General features: G+C 44.4%; 1 protein-coding gene across 1 annotated transcript; it reads left to right on the top strand.

Annotated features, from left to right (window-relative positions):
- The first annotated feature begins 12162 nt into the window (after nt 1-12162).
- Ascl4 (achaete-scute family bHLH transcription factor 4) lies at nt 12163-12613 on the top strand. Its single transcript, XM_051172768.1, has one exon. It carries the CDS (start codon nt 12163-12165, stop codon nt 12589-12591), a length of 429 nt encoding a protein of 142 aa, XP_051028725.1. The 3' UTR covers nt 12592-12613.
- Nucleotides 12614-18062: the final 5449 nt, after the last annotated feature.

The raw sequence follows: 18062 nt of genomic DNA, 5'->3' as shown, positions 1-18062 counted from the left end.
CCGCCTTCCTCAAGAGCCTCACCCTCGGGAGAGCGTTTCCGGCTTCTCAGCCACTCGGGACGTGTTTCCGGCTTCTCAGCCACTCGGCGGACGTGCAACCTGTCCACTTGCCTGCGCCCTGACCCTCCCTTCCGTTCCTGCGCACCGACACCTCACCCCCACCCCCCCAACCCCGGGCCCCGCTCTGCGCGTGCGCAGCGCAGAGCTCCGGGAATGGGCAAGCTTCGAGTCGCTTCGCGGAAAGTGTTGCCCCTGGGTTCCTATCCAACCCGGCGACCCGCCGTTGCTAAGAGACCAAAACACGCGCTAGAGGTGTTTTCTGAACTCCAGTGTTCTCCAGACTCTGCTTTTCGGTCCTGATGGCATGTCCTCGAGTAGGGAAGCATGGATCTATAGCACAATAGTATAAAACACAGGACTAGCCCAGACCATGGTCGTGACCTTGAAACTCTCATACCCTATGTGAAGTTTTCCGTGTCATAAAGGATGGTGTCGGGATTTGTGCAGTTTTCCTTCTCCTCCTCTCCATGCCTTTCCGTCCCCTACTGCACAGGCAGGCGCAGTGCTGAGAATTGAAACCACATCACCTGCTCGGTAGCCAACGTTTTACATACACGTGGATGGGTAGCACAAATGTGCATGTGGACGGTAGCGAACAGCTGACAGGCATCTGTTCCTTCCTTCCCACCTGTGGGTCCCAGGGATCAAAGGGCCTTCCTTACCCACTGAGCAACGCTGTCAGTCTATATGTGGCAGCTTCTTAGTTCATTAAGTGGCAGTTCATTAATCCACACTTTAAGTACTTATCCAACACAATATATGTGCGTATATACACATATATACATATGTGTATGTATATATGTACAAAGATTTAAGCACAAATGTCCCTTGCAACTTTGTTAATAATGATCTTTAACTACCCCAATGTGCATCAACCAGTGAATAGTTAAGCCGAATCGCTGTAGTGAACCGCTAGGTAGCAATATAAAAGAACAGGCTATTTGCATGCAGGTGGACCTCCAGCCACTCCTTACACTAAATGAAGAACATCAGACCCAAAAGACTACAAGTCTGTATAAAATTTTAGGAAAAGCCAGACTACACTTACAGCTCTGATGAGTGAAGGGATGAAATTGCCCATAGAGAGAAAGACATGAGGGACTATTTAGGGTAGTGTTTGCATATCTGTATATGTTTATTAAAATTAATCAAATACTAAAGTTAAGACAGGTGAGTTTGCTGTGGTGGTGCATGCCTTTAATCCCAGCACTCAGGAGGCAGAGGCAGCAAGATCTCCTAGTTTGAGGCCAGACTGTTTTACAAAATGAGTTCCAGGACAGCAAGGGTTACATACAAAAACCCTGTCTCAGAATAGAAAGAAAGACAGAGGAAGGAAAGAAAGAAAGATGAGAAAGAAAGAATAATAGCACACACCTTTAACCCCAACTTTTGGGAGGCAGAGGCAGGCAGATCTCTGTGAGTTTCAAGCCAGCCTGTTCTACAGAGCTAGTTCAAGGACAGCCAAGTCTACACAAAGAAACCCTGTCTCAAAAATAAAACAAAAACCAAACAAACAATAAGTGATTGATGAAAGCAACAAAAAAGGACTAGTGAGTTTTGTTATATGTAAAAATACCTTAAAAAGTCAAAAGTTGGGCATAGTGGTGTGCACCAGTAATACCAACACTAAGGGATGCTGAGGGAGAAGGGTCAGAAGTTCAGGGTCATTCTAGTGTTACATAGTAAGTTCTAGGCAAGCCTGGGCTACAAAGGAGTCTGGAACTATGTGGCGCAGCTTGTGAAGATACTTTCTATATAAGCCTAATAACCTGAGTTTGACCCCTAGAGCCCACTCACAGGTGAGAGAAGAGAATCAGCAAAGTTGTCCTTTAACTTCCACATGCCTGCCGTGTGCCCACACAACACATCATGTGATGGCTCAGCAAGCAATGATGCTTGCTTCCAAGCCTGATAACATAACTTCATTTCCCAGAACTCTCATGGTAGATGGAGAGCACCAACTCCTAAGTTGTCCTCGGATCTCCAAATACGTGGCCTGACAAATGTGCATGTACAGGCGTGTGTGCTCATGTACACGCGTGCGCACACACACACACACACACACATGCACACACGCACACACGCACGCATACAAACAGACTAACAGGGGCTGGCAAGATTGCTCAGCGGTTAAGAGAATATAATGCTAGTGCAGAGGACCCAAGCTAGAGTCCTGTAAAATGCAAGGGTTTTTTTTTTTTCCCCTATGCCTGCCCTAGCATGCAAATAATAACACAGAGACCTGCTATTTTTATTATTAGTTTTGGCACTATAGCTGGGCAGACACTGAGCTATTCTAACCCAACTATGCTGGCCTAGCCTGCTTCCTAGCCATGGATTATTACCTGTGATCTTAATCTCACTCTGGCGCCTCCTTGTTCATCTGTGTTCTCATGGTGACTCCTGGGTCCCCACCTGAGACGCTTTCTGTCTCTCTGGCTCTAGAAGTCCTGTTTTAACTCTCCTGCCCAGCTATTGGCTGTTAACTCTTTATTAACCAATCTGGAGGTGATAGAGAACAATTTTTTTAAAGATTTATTTATTATTTATATAGTATGCTGCCCGCATGTACACCTGCATGCCAGAAAAGGGCACCAGATCTCATTATAGATGATTGTGAGCCACCTTGTGGTTGCTGGGAATTGAACTCAGGACCTTTGGAAGAACAGATAGTGCTCTTAACCTCTGAGCCATCTCTCCAGCCTGAGAGAGAGTATTTTTTTTTACACAACATTGAAACAGGAGATGCTTCATAAAAATTACTGTGGCAAAATCTGGACTGCAACCAGATCTCTGGGTATAGAAATCAGCATTTGAATATACAATATACAAAACCATCTTCCAACAGCTAGCTCCCAGTTTTAGTCCAATGAGTCCAAAGAGCCTTTATTCCAAAAGGTGCTTTCTCTTACATTAATAAAGAATAAGGACAATTATGAAAACTATCAGGTAAGAATTACATTCACAATGTCCAGTCTATTTGTATTTGGCAACCCTGGAGAAAGTACTTTACTGTCTATGCTATCTTGGTGAGTTCAAAGTTTTGTACTTAAATCCTTTTCTATCATACCTTGCATTTATCAACCTATAGATATCTTCTTAGACCTTAAAGCATTTTCTTCTTAAATCCTAAACAGCTTAAGCTTAATTGTAAGGATATAGCTATATCGGCCCCGACTTCATCGGAGGCCTGAGAATGATAAATATTACCTGAATAGACAGGAAATGCAGAACAAACAGATTCCAAAACTACAGAAATGGCAGAGACAGATGTCTGCCTGGACCCGTGCTTCCTCTATCACATTGGAGCATCATCTTCAGCCTTTTGAGCCAAAATATCTGACAGATTGTGTGTGTGTGTGTGTGTGTGTGTGTGTGTGTGTGTGTGTGTGTGTGTGTGTGTGTGTGTGTTGCAGGAATTATGAAGTATTTGCTTACCTTGTCCTTACAAAATCTGGCAACTTCTTCTGCATCTAGGCTGTCCAGTTTGGACCACATACTGTCAGCAGCTGAAGCAAGGGCTGTAGACTCAATTTTATTAACAACTTATTGACCGAGCCTACATCAATTATAACCCGATTAACCAAAACAGTAGGAAATGAAGATTAATTGACACAACAACAAAACCTTAAGGATATCAGTCCCGAGGAACGATTCTCCGGTCAGGAGCCGTAGGATTTCTTCCACTGGAACCAGGGGGCAACAGACCCCAGAGCCTTAGCAGGAGTGGTTCTCTCTAGGAGCATCTTGAAGGGCAGCGATGAACAACCAAATCTATCCCAAGTCTCCAATCAGCCCCGCCGCCAGTTCTGGGCTCATTTATATATCTCCTCCCAGAGTCTGTTCACGGGATCTTTTTCATCTGGTAGCAATTAAGCTCCTGCACGAGGTGGTTGCTCTTCTAGTGAATTAACATCACCTGTTCTCTCACTAGAGCATTCCGATCCCACGCTTGGGATCCTAAAGAACAGGTTTCTCTCCTTCAAAGGGCAGCTTCTTGCACAGTGACTAGCTTGTCACATAAGAAGCGAAGTCCATAAAGAGGTTCTTCGATGCCCATCATCTTCTTTGAAGCAGAATAGGGGTGCTGCTAGGAGTTGACACATCTCGTTTTAAAAGGCCTTTTAGTAATAAGACATCTTTAAATGCTATATTCTGTAGATCTCTGAGGTTTATGAAGACCATCTATCTATCTGCAGTATATTTGAATAGGCAATCATTGCTTGTTTCTAGTTATTCATTATCTGTTTAACTTTGAAAAACGTTCAGAGGCAGGCAGATCTCTGTGAGTTCGAGGACAGCCTGGTCTACAAAGTGAGTCCAGGACAGCCAGGACTAGACAGAGAAACCTTGTCTTGAAAAACCAAAAGAAAAAAAAAGAAGAAAAAAGAAAAAGAAAATGTCCACAGGAGGCTAAATAAAGCTTATTTCTGTGATTAAACTAGTACCTAATATGACTATAAGTTTGATTGACTATTAACTTGCATTTCTTAATTATCATAACCATTATGCAGTGGTAGCTTTCAAAAGGACTAGAACTTCACATTGCATTTTTGTTGTTGTTGTTGTTTAGAGACAGGGTTTCTCTTGCCTTTCCTGCACTCACTTTGTTAACCAGGCTGGCCTGGAACTCACAGAGGCCTTCTTGCCTCTGCCTCCCCAAGTGCTGGAATCACAGGCGTGTGCCACTGTGCTCGGCTTCACACGCATTTTTAAATGAACTGCCTAGGTACAATGTCTTGAACAAGAGTCGAAATCGATATATGTTGTAGCCAATTATAATCTTAAATTTGTATCAAAATATAAAAATTCATACCGATGTAAAATATTTCATTTGTTAATGCTCTTCAGTTTAAAAGTAGATTTAATAATCTACCCTTTTATGCTACCATTCCTATATTTCCTTTTTTTTTTTCTTTTGATCTGTTCTCTCCCCTCTTTTCTTTAACACTAGATAGGATAGAAAGACAGATAGAGGAAACAAAAAAAAAAAAAAGAGAGAGAGAGAAAGAGGTCCCTGAATCTAACCTCTTATACTTTGTTTCTGCCCTGAACAAAACCGTTAACAACTTGTGACTGAACCCCCTTTAACAACAACAAATATCCATCATCCACGAATGACCAAAAACCACCTACCCCACTTTTTGGGAATGGGGTGCGGTTCTCTTAAAATTGCTTCGTGCTGTCTGGGGGTGACATTCTTTTTTGAGGACCCTAAGAATATTGGGATAATGGTCAAGCCCTAAGAAAGAAAGCTGCAACATGTGCTGCCTAGTCTCTGTGCGACAGAAAAGTTCAGAGCTTACCTGAAGTCCTGGCTGCAACAGTCTGTGAGGCTGAGTGATCTAGCTGGCTATTTAGAGTTGTTTTGGACTGTAGGATTTTGAAGAAACAGCTATTGATAAAGTCTGTGAGATTGGATCTTCTTTGCTGTTTTGTCTTTTTGCTCTATAAAAAAAACTTTTAAAGGTAATATACATTTCTGCATTAACACATGTATAGAACATGCAGTGTGCACAAATCAACTAAAGACAATTCTCTGTTTTATGTTCAAGCAGGAAAGATATTTGTCTTTCTTTGTAAATCAATTTGGACTGTAAAACCAAACTTTTTTGTTTTTTGTTTTTTTTTGAGACAGGGTTTCTCTGTGTAGCCCTCACTGTCCTGGACTTGCTTTGTAGGCCAGGCTGGCCTCGAACTCACAGAGATCTGCCTGCCTCTGCCTCCCGAGTGCTGGGATTAAAGGCGTGCACCACCACAGCTGGCTGTAAAACCAAACTTAATATAAATTTTTATCCGTGTCTTGTGAAAGGATGGCATAAGTCCAAGAAAACCATCAGCTGAGGCTGAGAGAGAATTTGCTGTGGGAGAAAAAAAGGTACAAGATGCATGTGTAGGATCTCTTAGATCTAAAGCTCAACTGCATTTAGTCATTTCGCCTTCTAGGAAGTCTTTAATTTCTTTCTTTCTTTCTTCCCTGACTCAGTGGTCATTGGGTAGGGAGTTGTTCAGTTTCCTTGAGTTTTAGCCTTCCTGTTTTTGAAGTCCAACTTTAATCCACGGTGGTCTGATAAGATACAAGGAGCTGTTACAATTTTTTTTTGTATCTGTTGAGGCTTGCTTTGTGATCGAGTATATGGCAAATTTTGGAGAAGGTTTCATGAGATGCTGTGAAGAAGGCATATTTTGTGTTTGGGTGAAATGTTCTGTATAGCCATTTAATTCTGTTAGGTCCATTTGATTCATAACATTGGTTAGTTTCATTGTTTCTCTGTTTAGTTTCTGTCTTGATGACCTATCTATTGGTGAGAGTGGGGTATTGAAATCTCCTGCTGTTAATGTGTGGGGTTCAGTGTGTGATTTAGGCTTTAGCAATGTTTCTTTTATGACTGTGGGTGCCTTTGCATTTAGGGCATAGATGTTCAAAATTGAGACATTATCTTGGTGAATTTTTCCTTTGATGAGTATGAAGTGTCCTTTACCATCTTTTTTTTTTTTTTTTTTTTTTTTTTTTTTTTTTTTTTTTTTACTTTTGGTTGAAAGCCTATTTACTAAATGTTTAAGAATGGCTACTCCAGCTTGCTTCTTGGGTCCATTTGCTTGGAAAACTTTTTTCCAGCCCTTTACTCTGAGGTAATGTCTATCTTTGTTGCTGAGGTGTGTTTCTTGTATGCAGCAATATGATGGATCCTGTTTTCACATCCATTCTGTTTGTCTGTGTCTTTTTTATTGGGGAATTGAGTCCATTGATGTTGATAGATATTAACGAGCAATGATTATTAATTCCTGTTATTTTGGTATTGTTGTTGTTGTTGTTGGTGGTGGTGGTGGTGGTGGTGGAGAGAAAGAGAGGTGAGAGAAAAAGAGAGGGGGCGGAGAATTTCCTTCTTTTGTGTTTGCTGGTGTGGAATTATTTATTTCCTGTTTTCCTGTCTTTAGTTAACCTCCTTGGGTTGGAGTTTTCCTTCTAGTATCTTTTGTAGGACTGGATCTGGATTCATGGGTAGATATTATCTCAATTTGTGGTTTATTGTGTAATATCTTTTTTTTTTTCCATCTTGGTGATTAAAAAGTTTTGCTGGGTGTAGTAGTCTAGGCTGACATCTGTGGTCTCTTAGAGTCTGCATCCCAGGCTCTTCGGCCTTTTAGAGTCTCTGTTGAGAAGTTGGGTATATTTTCTGGGCCTTGGAGCTGGGATTCTTCTCCTTCTTCTATTCCTATTATTCTTTGATTCGGTCTTTTCATAGTGTCCGAGATTTCTTAACTTGAGCATGAGAGACCTCAATGCCAGCCCTCACAATGACACACTTCCTTCAACAAGGCCCTGCCTTCTAATATTGCCACTCCCTATGGGCCAAGCATTCAAATACATGAGTCTATGGGGGCCATGCCTACTCAAACCACTACGGTTATCCTTTGTAGAGATGCAGCACAAAGAGATAGATACTTAACTCTTAAGTTGTCTAGAGGAGGGATAATTGAATACACCCGTGTTAGATAATCAATTTGAGGCTGAGTTAATTCTACCTAGGAGAATTCTAGCACGAGATCATAATATATGGATCCTCGTTACCTCTTATGATGCATGATGCAAATTCCAGGCCCGGGGCCAGAAGCACATGTATACCTCTATGCCACAGCCCCAGGAAACCAAAATCTATAATGAGACATGAAATATTTTGCAAGAAAAGCCAACCCAAATCCTCTTCCCCTCTCTTGTTTCAAGCAGGTAGGAGAGAGAGCTGTTGGTGTAGAAATTTTCCTCTTCTCCAGGAATACCTTGAGTCTAATGGGTTTGACCTTGAATGAGTTCCCTTCCCCCTTTGATAAACAGATCCAATTGGGATGACACGACTCCAGTTCCGAGTGTTCTTGGTGCTGTAGCAAATGTGAATCTCCAATTAGCTGGACTTGTGTGAGACTTCTTAGGTTGGAGAGAAACTTTAGGTCAAACAGATGGTACTATTAACATCTGGCTGTGTTTGCTACAGTTTTATATACTGTGTACGCATTGGCCCCTACTTTGTGACTTTCCTGACAAGACCTATGAGAAACATCTACTCACCTCAAATAGAGAAGGAGTGAACAGACAACAGAATGACTCCATGAAACCCAAATTAGAAAAGTTTATTAGTGTTATTTACAGGAGCATGGGCAGCTTGAGTGTCTGTACAACAGAAACATCTTACCACCATCCTTAGACATTTTTTAAGCCTATTTTCTTTGATAGAGGATCCTTTGTAGCCCAGGCTAGCCTTAAAGTTGCTATGGAGCCAAGGTTGGCTTTGAACTCCTGATCCTCCTCTCTCTCCCTAGTGCTGTGCTAACACGTACGTGCTATCATGCCTACCTACCTTTTAACAGCAGCAATGGAATCTAAACAGAGAGTTTTGTGACTCTGCCTCTCCCAGAAGGTGATGTATATTCTTCCCATGACCAAGGCTTCCTGTGGTTACTTCAACCTCCTTGCTTCTTGATGGTGCTGCTCATCTCAAGAGTGCAGGAAACACTCATACCACAGTCCTTAGAAAACGAATTTTAAAGAAAACTCGGTCCAATAACCTTTAATGCTAAAAAAGAAACCTATAGGTCTGGCTCCAGTCAGTGTATCGTTTAAGTGTTGTGTTCATTTCCTCTTATTGTTTTAAACCTCCTTAGATTGAAAACACAAAGCATGTGCTGTTTGTAACAAGTGAACTGGGGAGCGAAGGACGATGTCCACTCTTCCATATACATTGGCATACTTTCTGGGCAGCCAATGACATAAAATTTGTTACGCATCTTCCCACTTTTCTCCTTCTCTACACAAACACATAAAGATATGCATGTCGCCTGTCACAGTGGCACACCTTGGCTATCCCAGCACTCAAGAAGCTGAGGTAGGAGGAGCTTGAACTTGAGGCCAGCCCAGCAAACAAAACAAAACAAAATGTGTAAATCATGTAAAATTGCTTTATGTTTCTATTACAAACCTTAGTTTGAAATTTTCTTCCTTTTTTTTTCCTTAACACCTTTTCCCCCCCTATTTCTGTAAGTACTTACATATATCTTGTTCATGGTTTTTAATAATAACATTAAACTCTGTAAGCCTTTGTCTTTTCCTTATGGAGAAGTATCCAGACTGTCCTGTTTCATCCTCACCCCCAACTCCCTTGGGATAGAACCTAAGGATGGATAACCCTAGACTCCTCTTTACTTTTCCTTTTGAGACACAATCTCACAAGATACCGATTGACTTTGGATTCACTCTGCAGCCCAGGAAGACCATGACCTTTCTTTTCTTTTTAAGATTTATTTTTTTAGATTGTAACTATTTCTTTAGTTTTTAACGTTATAATTATACCGTTTTCTCCTCCCTTTCCCTCCCCGCCAAGCCCTCTCATATACCCCTCCTAGCTCTCTTTCAAATTCATGGCTTCTTTTTTTTTTTCATTGATTGCTGTTACATACATATATGTATATTATAAACATATATTCCGAAATACATAAATAGGTGTCACTAACACAACTGTCTAAACATGAGCTGAACAAGGACAAATGGCAACAGACATGGTCATGTGGACTGGGGAAAGCCCAAGAAGCCTCAGCCATGTGCTGGCAACTAAGGATGCTGATAGCGGGAGAAATAATCTTGCCCAGGGAAAAGCATACCAATTGGCTATCCAATACCACATGGTATTCCTGAAAGCATGCCTTCAAGTAGCATCATGCTGCCAAGCCCCCAAAAGGAGCTGGGATTACAGATATGCAGCCACAGGCACAGTCCTGTTCTCTCTGTTAATTCATCACAAATGCTGTGATCCGTATTGATCTGTGGTTACATATAAACCTGTAGTGATGCATTTATTTCTGTGGGACAAAACTGTCAACATTTCTGGATCAAAGGCAGTGGGATAATAAATACTGTTGATTATAACCAACACTTCAGCTTCCATTCCTCCCCCAAGTCCAGCATATCGCCAGTTGTTAGTCGACCTTTACATGTTTTTATTTTATTTATCTTATTTTTCTTTTAAGACAAGGTCTCACCGCACAGCCTTGGCTGGCTTGGAACTTGTTATGGAAAGCGGGCTCACCTGGAAGCCAGACAGGCCTGCCTGCCTCTGTCTCCCCAGCGCTGGGATAAAAGGTGTGCATCACACACCTTGCTTGCAGTCTTTTTATTTGTTGTCAGTCTGAGAAATAAAAACAGACCTGTGTCACGTTCCTGCTTTCAGTGATCTCATTTTCTCTGATCACTCTTAGCAAGAAGGTCAAAATCTTTGCCCTGGCCCAAAGCAGCTCTTGGTTTCTGAGCTTGCATGCCCTGCAGGAGGCTTATCTGCTAATAATAAGTATAGGCTCTCTCAATTCATGAAAAAGTGATGACATGAGAATTCACAACGCCATATTAAGTTGTTTGTCAGTATAAGTCTATAGGGAACTGGGCCTTTTAAAATGTGACTAACGTATGCCTAAAAGGACTAATTATTTCTATTTTATTTGCCTTGATGCAAATGTTTTTACAGTTGCTTCAGGCTGATCAGGTAGACCCTAAACGTTAGTAAATATGGAAGCAGAGGGCTCCTTTAAAATAAAACATGTTAGGGCAACACCCCAGCTCCCCAAAAAAGGCGGGTCTGGTTGTAAACTTAGGGGGTTTTGCTTCTCTTGTTTTTAAGTTGGACTTTTCAAGTAGAAGATGCCTTTAATGTGTTGGTTTGTAGAACAGGAAGTCTGATTTTTCCATGTGATAACAGTCTTTGACATTAACCAGTATAGTTGGATTTTTAATGACACTTTCATCTTCAAAGCCCTTTACCAGCACAGATGGATTAATTATTCAATTGTGCGTGTGTGTGTGTGTGTGTGTGTGTGTGTGTGTGTGTGTGTGTTGAGTGTTGAGGGGAGTTAGTGTTAAAAAGACAAGTCTTCAAAGTCGTATCCTTTGCCCTTGGAATTGGGGATTTCTGCTTTTCAAATATTGTTTTCCAGTCCTCAAGGGAGGAAATAAAATTAAAGATGAATACAATGGGAAAATACTTTGTGCTACGGGAAGATATCGGTATATCCTGAGTGGGATTAGAAGAGGTTGGGAGACAGGACTAAAGCTGTGTTTACAGTAAGCACCCTGAGAAATAACTGGCTAAAAGTGTTTGTTACTGTTCAGGCTTTTGATGTGTGTGTGTGTGTGTGTGTGTGTGTGTGTGTGTGTGTGTGTGTGTTTTACAGAGCAGCAGAAACGTAAAGGGCCCCGCTTTACACAATATACAGATCCTTATATTTGATGCTAAAGTACATAGATTTTGTTCTTGTTACCTTCAAAAAAGTGTCTAATTTGGTTTTTAAAAGATTTGACTTCGCAGGGAAAAAAAAAAAAAAAAAAAAAAACCAAAAAACCGCGGGCTTCCCCGGAGGTCCAAGGAGGACTTGAAGCATCTTCTAACCACAAGAGAGCAGTCTTCCCTTTGATGAGCGCTTCTTCTTCTCCACCTCCCCAGAAATGAAAGAGCAGGGGTATGTTTGCAAACACCCTGAAAGCTCTTTCCATCAGACCTGTACGCCGGAAACCACACCGGGCAGTCAAGTTTGGATTTTCAAGGAGAAAGCCCGAGTAAACTTTCGCTCTGCCGGCCAGCCCATCTGCACGTGCCCAGGAGGGGTTCTGCTCAATTTCTGAACAGGATCAGGCTCCCCCAGAGCCACACTTGCTGACCGAGGAGTGAATTACAGCAATTGGGCGGCTTTGAAAGATTAATTTGTTTAGGGTGCGATACTCTATTCAGGCTGGGGACCCTTTGTTTAACTCTTGGACTAATATTGGAGGGGACACACACACAGGTACAAGCGTGGATGAGGCACGTCCTGGGTCTTTGCCTCTTCTGCTCTGAAGTTTTATAAAGACCGGAGGCAGGGGTGGGGGCGGCAGTGCAACGAACTCCGGAAATCATGCAAAGTTCCCTCCAAGTGTGTTCAGGTACCTAGCTTCTGGACCTATAAACTTCTCCAAAGACAGACCGGGAAGTCTGGATGGACCAGCATCTCCGGCCACGAAAGCTTCGAGTCTCGTCTTCCTGCTGAGAGAGTCATCTCTGGGGTGATCTGAGCGCTTTTCAGCGGAAGATGGAAAAACGCAAAGCCGCGGGCATGCTGGCCCTACGTCCCGCGCCGCCGCCGCTAGATGCGCTGCCCCGGCGGGAGCCCTGCAGGGTCTCCGCGCTTCAGGACGTCCGGGACTGCGCACGGAGTCGGCCGTGCCCGTCCCTGCCGCTGGGGGGCGTCGGCGAGCCCGCCTTTCTGCGCCAACGCAACGAGCGCGAGCGGCAGCGCGTGCGCTGCGTGAACGAGGGCTACGCGCGCCTCCGCCAGCACCTGCCTCGCGAGCTGGCCGGCCAGCGCCTCAGCAAAGTGGAGACCCTACGTGCCGCCATCAGGTACATCAAGCACCTGCAGGAGCTGCTGGAGCGCCACAGGCCGGACTGCAACAGCGATGGCGAGTCCAAAGCATCCTCCGGGGCCTCGCCCTGCAGCGAGCCAGAGGAGCGTGGCTAGCAGCGCCCTTGCCCACCAGGCTTTCATGGTAACTGTTTTTTGATTTTTGTTTTTAAACTCTGGGCTCAAAAGAAGAATTTAAGTGCTTCTGGATGGGGGAAAGAAAGGTGTTGTAAAGTTTGGAGGTTTTGGGGTTTTGGTATTTACCCCCCACCTCCACCTTCACTGGTTCTGACCTTGCAACATACAAATGCTTAAAGCAACCCGTTTCTTGTGCACACAAGGACCGTCTTAAATCTATGCGGTGATTTTAAAAACACAAAGGACTGTGACAAACCGTAGCCAAAGAAGAAAGCCACACTTACGGACACACACACACACACACACACACACACACACACACACACACAGTCCTTCAAGCGAGAGGGACATTCTCACTCCTTCCTTCCCTTTTGGGAAATGGACTGGAAATCTCATCAACACTGCGCTGTGAGTGGAGGTGGCCGAGCAGACATTCTATTTACACATCTGTGGAGCATCTGCTGGACCCGAACACAGGCCTGAATCGCCACGCTAAAAGGACAATGCTGCACGCATACTGCTTTGTCGGCAAGAGGTCTCTCGGAAACTTTAGCAGGTAATAAATAATTGGTCTTTAGCGATGTCAGTGATCTCTTTGTAAGAGAGCTGGACGTCTACCGTCCCTCCCAGTTTCTGCCTGCTGTTTCGAGTGTCCTTTTTCTTATATGTACCTCATGTACATTTCTCACCCCGTCTAACTTTTGGTTGGGAAAAAAAAAAAAAAAAGAAGAAGAAGAAGAAGAAGGAAGCAAATATACTTGGTACCTTTTGGTGGTTGACACTGACTTGAAAAATAAAAAGCAAATATGCGCAGTGCCTTTTGGTGTCTGAGAACAACAGGGCGGGACGTGGACGATGGGGGCTGAACTGAACTTGTCACGTGTCCGTGTCCAAGCCTGTTTGTCCTTGAAGGCTTGCCAGCGGGCTGAATGTGTACCTCTGGTCATTCATTCCCTCTGCCTCACCACAGGGTTATGAATGATAGAAAAATCGAGACGTTTGTTGACATCCGAGGGTAAACTACTATTCTCAAGCCCCTGGCTCCGCTCGGCCATGCCTTCTGTGGTGCCGGGAATTGAACCTAGGGCTTTGTGCTTGCTAGACAAGCGCTTTGCCTCTGGTCTACACCCATCCTTGCGCTCCTTCTCATATCGTGAGTGAGTTACCCTTTCTTTAGAAACAGCTTGGGCAAAGGACGGTGGAGCTGAGGAGGAAAACGATCCTTGGTGAGCGCTGCCCAGGCACCATGTCATCATGCGGGCCCTTCCTGCTTTGCCCGTTAGCCAGCAGCTAACCTTTCCTTGCTAGAACCTTGGCTGCTGATTTTTTTTTTTCCAGTTCTGTCTTATTTAATTTTCAGATATTTGTGGCGTGGGTATTACGCATATACGGTGCTTTAAAAAAAAAGGGTCCCCATGTGACCTTGCTATTGATCCCCAGGGCACGGTGGCACACACCTGTAATCCCAGCACTTGGGAGGTAGAGGCAGGAGGATCTGTCTGAAGTTCAAGGCTAGACAGGTCTACATAACCAGCTCCACACCAGCCACATTACGTGACGAAACTCTGTCTAAATAAAAACCTAATTTTAAGAAGTGGCGGGGGGCGGGTGGTGGTAGGGAGGGTGGGCTAGAGAGATAGATGGCTTGGCAGTTAAGAGCTCCTGCTGCTCTGGAAAAGGACCTGCGTTTGGTTCCCAGCACCCCCCGTGGTAGCTCACAGCCATCAGGTAACTCTGGTTCCATAAGATTTGCTGTTCCCTTACGGACTCCACGGACACTGCGCACACACGATGCCCTTCTGTAGTACCAGCAAGGCGCTTACATAAAATAAAAATAGAGCCAGGCATGGTGGTGCACGCCTTTAATCCCAGCACTCGGAAGGCAGAGGCAGGCGGATCGCTGTGAGTTCGAGGCCAGCCTGATCTACAAAGTGAGTTCAGGATAGCCAAGGCTACACAGAGAAACCCTGTCTCGAAAAACAAAAACAAATAAAATAAAAATAAATCTAAAAAAAAAAAAAGAAGAAGAAGAAGTGAAGGAGATTATAGGCCTTGAGCCAGTCAGGGTGGCCAGGACTGCCTGAGCTGCATCTTTCGTCTCCTGGCTCCCAGGCCCAGGGCAGCTTTCTCCAGTCGTGTGCTCCCTTGCTTTGCTGTTTGCTAGCCAAGTGCCCCAACAATGCAGTTTATCTTCTCTCTTACTATTTCACAGGAGGTGTGGAGGTGTAGGGCTAAGTGGTCTGTGAGGTTCAAACAATAAGTCAGTGGTGGTTTTTTGGAGAAAATCTTGTACTGTTTCTTTTTTGTTGTTGTTGTTTTGTTTTGTTTTTCAAGACAGGGTTTCTCTGTGTAGCCTTGGCTGTCTTGGACTCTTTGTAGATCAGTCTGGCCTCGAACTCACAGCGATCCGCCTGCCTCTGCCTCCCGAGTGCTGGGATTAAAGATGTGCACCACCACACCTGGCTCTTGTACTATTTTTTGAATGGTGTGTAAAGCCAGAGGTTCCCCCTGTGTGGAGGTGATACAGCAGCTTGAGTGTGTCTTAAGGGTACCTTCTAGTCTAGAGGACAGGACTTGATCCCTAGTATGTTGGATCAGTCTTTGTTGTTGTTGTTGTTTGTTTTTGTTTTTGTTTGTAGCCTTGGCTGTCCTGGACTCACTTTGTAGACCAGGCTAGCCTCGGGCTCACAAAGAGAGATCCACAAGCCTCTGCCTCCTGAGTGCTGGGATTAAGGTGTGCACCACCATGCCTAGTTGGTTGGATCCATCTTAAAACATGTAACTGCTAATATTTATAATAATTTATAACCTGGTGCTCCTGTTTCAGGCTGGGTAGAAACACACTGTGGGATGAGTCACAACCCAACTATTCCTTTTTCTTAAGAGCTGGGGCCAAGCAAGGGGTGGTAGTGGATGCTTATGATTCCCAATATCAGGAAGATTGTATGCCTGATTGAGAACAATTTGGGCTACATAGTGGGACCCTGTCCCAAACAAACAAAAATTAACCATTCCTGGGGCCTTTAGGGTTGATTTAGCTTTTTTTGTTTTTGTTTTTCTGAGACAGGGTTTCTCTGTGTAGCCTTGGATGTCCTAGACTCCCTTTGTAGACCAGGCTGGACTCGAACTCACAGCGATCCGCCTGCCTCTGCCTCCCAAGTGCTGGGATTAAAGGCATGCGCCACCACACCCAGCCTCTATTTTACAGGGCCACAATGACCAAAACGGTTTCCAGCCCTTTGATTCTCCTCCCTGAGTTGTGTATGTGTTTTCCTTGTGGGCTCTCTGGGTGGCGAGGCTGGCGTTTAATCTCCCAGCTATTTGGTTGTGCCCTTTGCTTGAAGACTTGTCAGCCATCCTTTCATGTTGGCTTACTCACTGTCATTAACTGCAGCCAGAATGAAACCACAGGTGCTGCAGAAAGGTGTCCATCCAGACAGCAGAACTCTCCAAACTGGTTTTTGCTTCCAGAGTGGGCCTAGAGGGGGCCACTCCTGGAGGTGGTTTCCTTTCCCTGACTCTGGAAACTAGTCAAAGAAGTCTTTTATGTCAGCTATAGGCAGGGACTTTGGAGATGTTCTGATCCAGTTCCAAGAGGTTTAAACAAGTGAGGATTGAACAATGCAGGGCACATATGTATCTTAAAGCACACCTTTCTTTTTTTTTTTTAAACACCATTGAAGGCAGATCATTCCATTTGCTAGCAGTACCTGAGGTTTTACAATACAGCGGCCTAGCCCTTCTATGCACTGTTCTCGGCTGATTTTTCACAACGGTGTAAAAGGATGGCTGTATCACGTCCATTCTAAAGACAGGGAACCTGAGGCTTAGGGAGACCGACTGTCCTAGTCACTTTGCTCTCTGCTTCAAGAAAACACCCAAGAGAGAAAGCTTAAGGAAGACAGGGTTCCTTGGAGCTCATGGTTGGAGACGGCGGTCCATGGGGAAGGCGCAGGAGCCCATGCCTCCAAGGTGATGGGAGTTTGGCTTCACCCTGCCCGCTCACATTTCTGTGAACCATAAAGCAGAGAACAAGACTGGAAGTGATGCCAGGCTATAAATCGTAAGGCTTGACCCTGACCCCTAGAGATCTGCTTCCTCCATTGATTCCCCCACTTCACAAAAGTTGCACAGCCTCTCAAAGTCACATCAGCTAATGCTTAGCGGTCAACACATGCCCTGTAGGGGACATTGTACATCCAAGCCATAGCATTCTGTTTAGGCCTACAGCTGTCTTCTTATGGAAAATATACTAAATTCAGTTTCAGAAGTCTCCATAGTCCAACACTTTCATCGCTGTTAAAAAGCCATGTGTCTTCCGCATCTCAAGGCTCTCTTAACTAGGAGCCCTTATAAAATAAGGTTTTTTTGATTAGTTGGTTTTGACTTTTCAAAGCAGGGTTTCTTTACATGGCCTTGGCTATCCTGGAACTTAAACTCACCGGGATCCTCCTGCCTCTGTCTCCCAAGTGTTGAGATTAAAGGTGTATGCCACTACCACCCAGCTAAACTAAGATTTTGTTTAAAAGTATATATTTCTAACATATAACAGGGACAAACCAGACCAAAGCAAGACTGAAACCCAGCAGAGCAAACACCAAATTCTTCAACCCCTTGGGTAGCATCTAGGTGGCATCATGACATTATCTGAGCTTCAAAAAGTTTGCTAGTGCTGCCTTCCAGCTCTGCTGCCCGCAACACATTTGGGCTTTCTTGGACCAGCTCCACTCGGAGCCTGCAGCTCTTATTGTGGACTGTTTACCATTTTCTGGAATCTCCAGGATCTTGGAGTTTCCACTGCAACCAAGGCTCCACCTCCACAGCTTCAAGCATATCCCCCTCGGAAAATCCATGTAGGTCATGTGACTAATACTGCGCTGCATGGCTTCAGTGGTTTTCTGGAACCTTTTGTAAATTACTGTGATGCCCTAAGTCTTCCTCTTGTTGATGTTGTTTTGGTTTGTAGAGACAAGATTTCTTGGCTGTGTAGCCTTGGCTGTTCTGGACCTGCTTCATAGACCAGGCCTGGAACAGGGTTTCTCTTGTAGTCTAGACTGTCCTGGACTCACTTTGTAGACCAGGCTGCCCTCGAACTCACAGCAATCCTTCCGTGTGCTAGGACTAAAGGCATGCGCCACCACACCCAGCTAAAACAAGCATCTTTAAAGTGCCTGGTTTCAACCAATTATGAATGCCTATCCTGGAAGCCCCCCAACACACTCCCCAGGGGGTAATGTAGCCTTTGTCCTCCCTGATTAAAGTTGAAGTATCTCCTGAAGTGGTTTCTGGAGTGTTCCATCTCCATCGTGTTTACAGCCTTCCAGGTCCTGCGTCTCGTCTTCTGCTCCCTTGCCTCGGTGGGCTGGTGGCCAGCAGCCCCCAGGGAAGAGGAGAACCACGGCTTCAGTTAAGTCAGGCCTGTCTAGGAGCTACCCGCTTAGCCTCCACCT

This window comes from Acomys russatus, chromosome 31 (assembly GCF_903995435.1).
Source record: "Acomys russatus chromosome 31, mAcoRus1.1, whole genome shotgun sequence".
NCBI lineage: Eukaryota > Metazoa > Chordata > Mammalia > Rodentia > Muridae > Acomys > Acomys russatus.
This window is presented reverse-complemented; position numbering and strand designations above follow the sequence as displayed.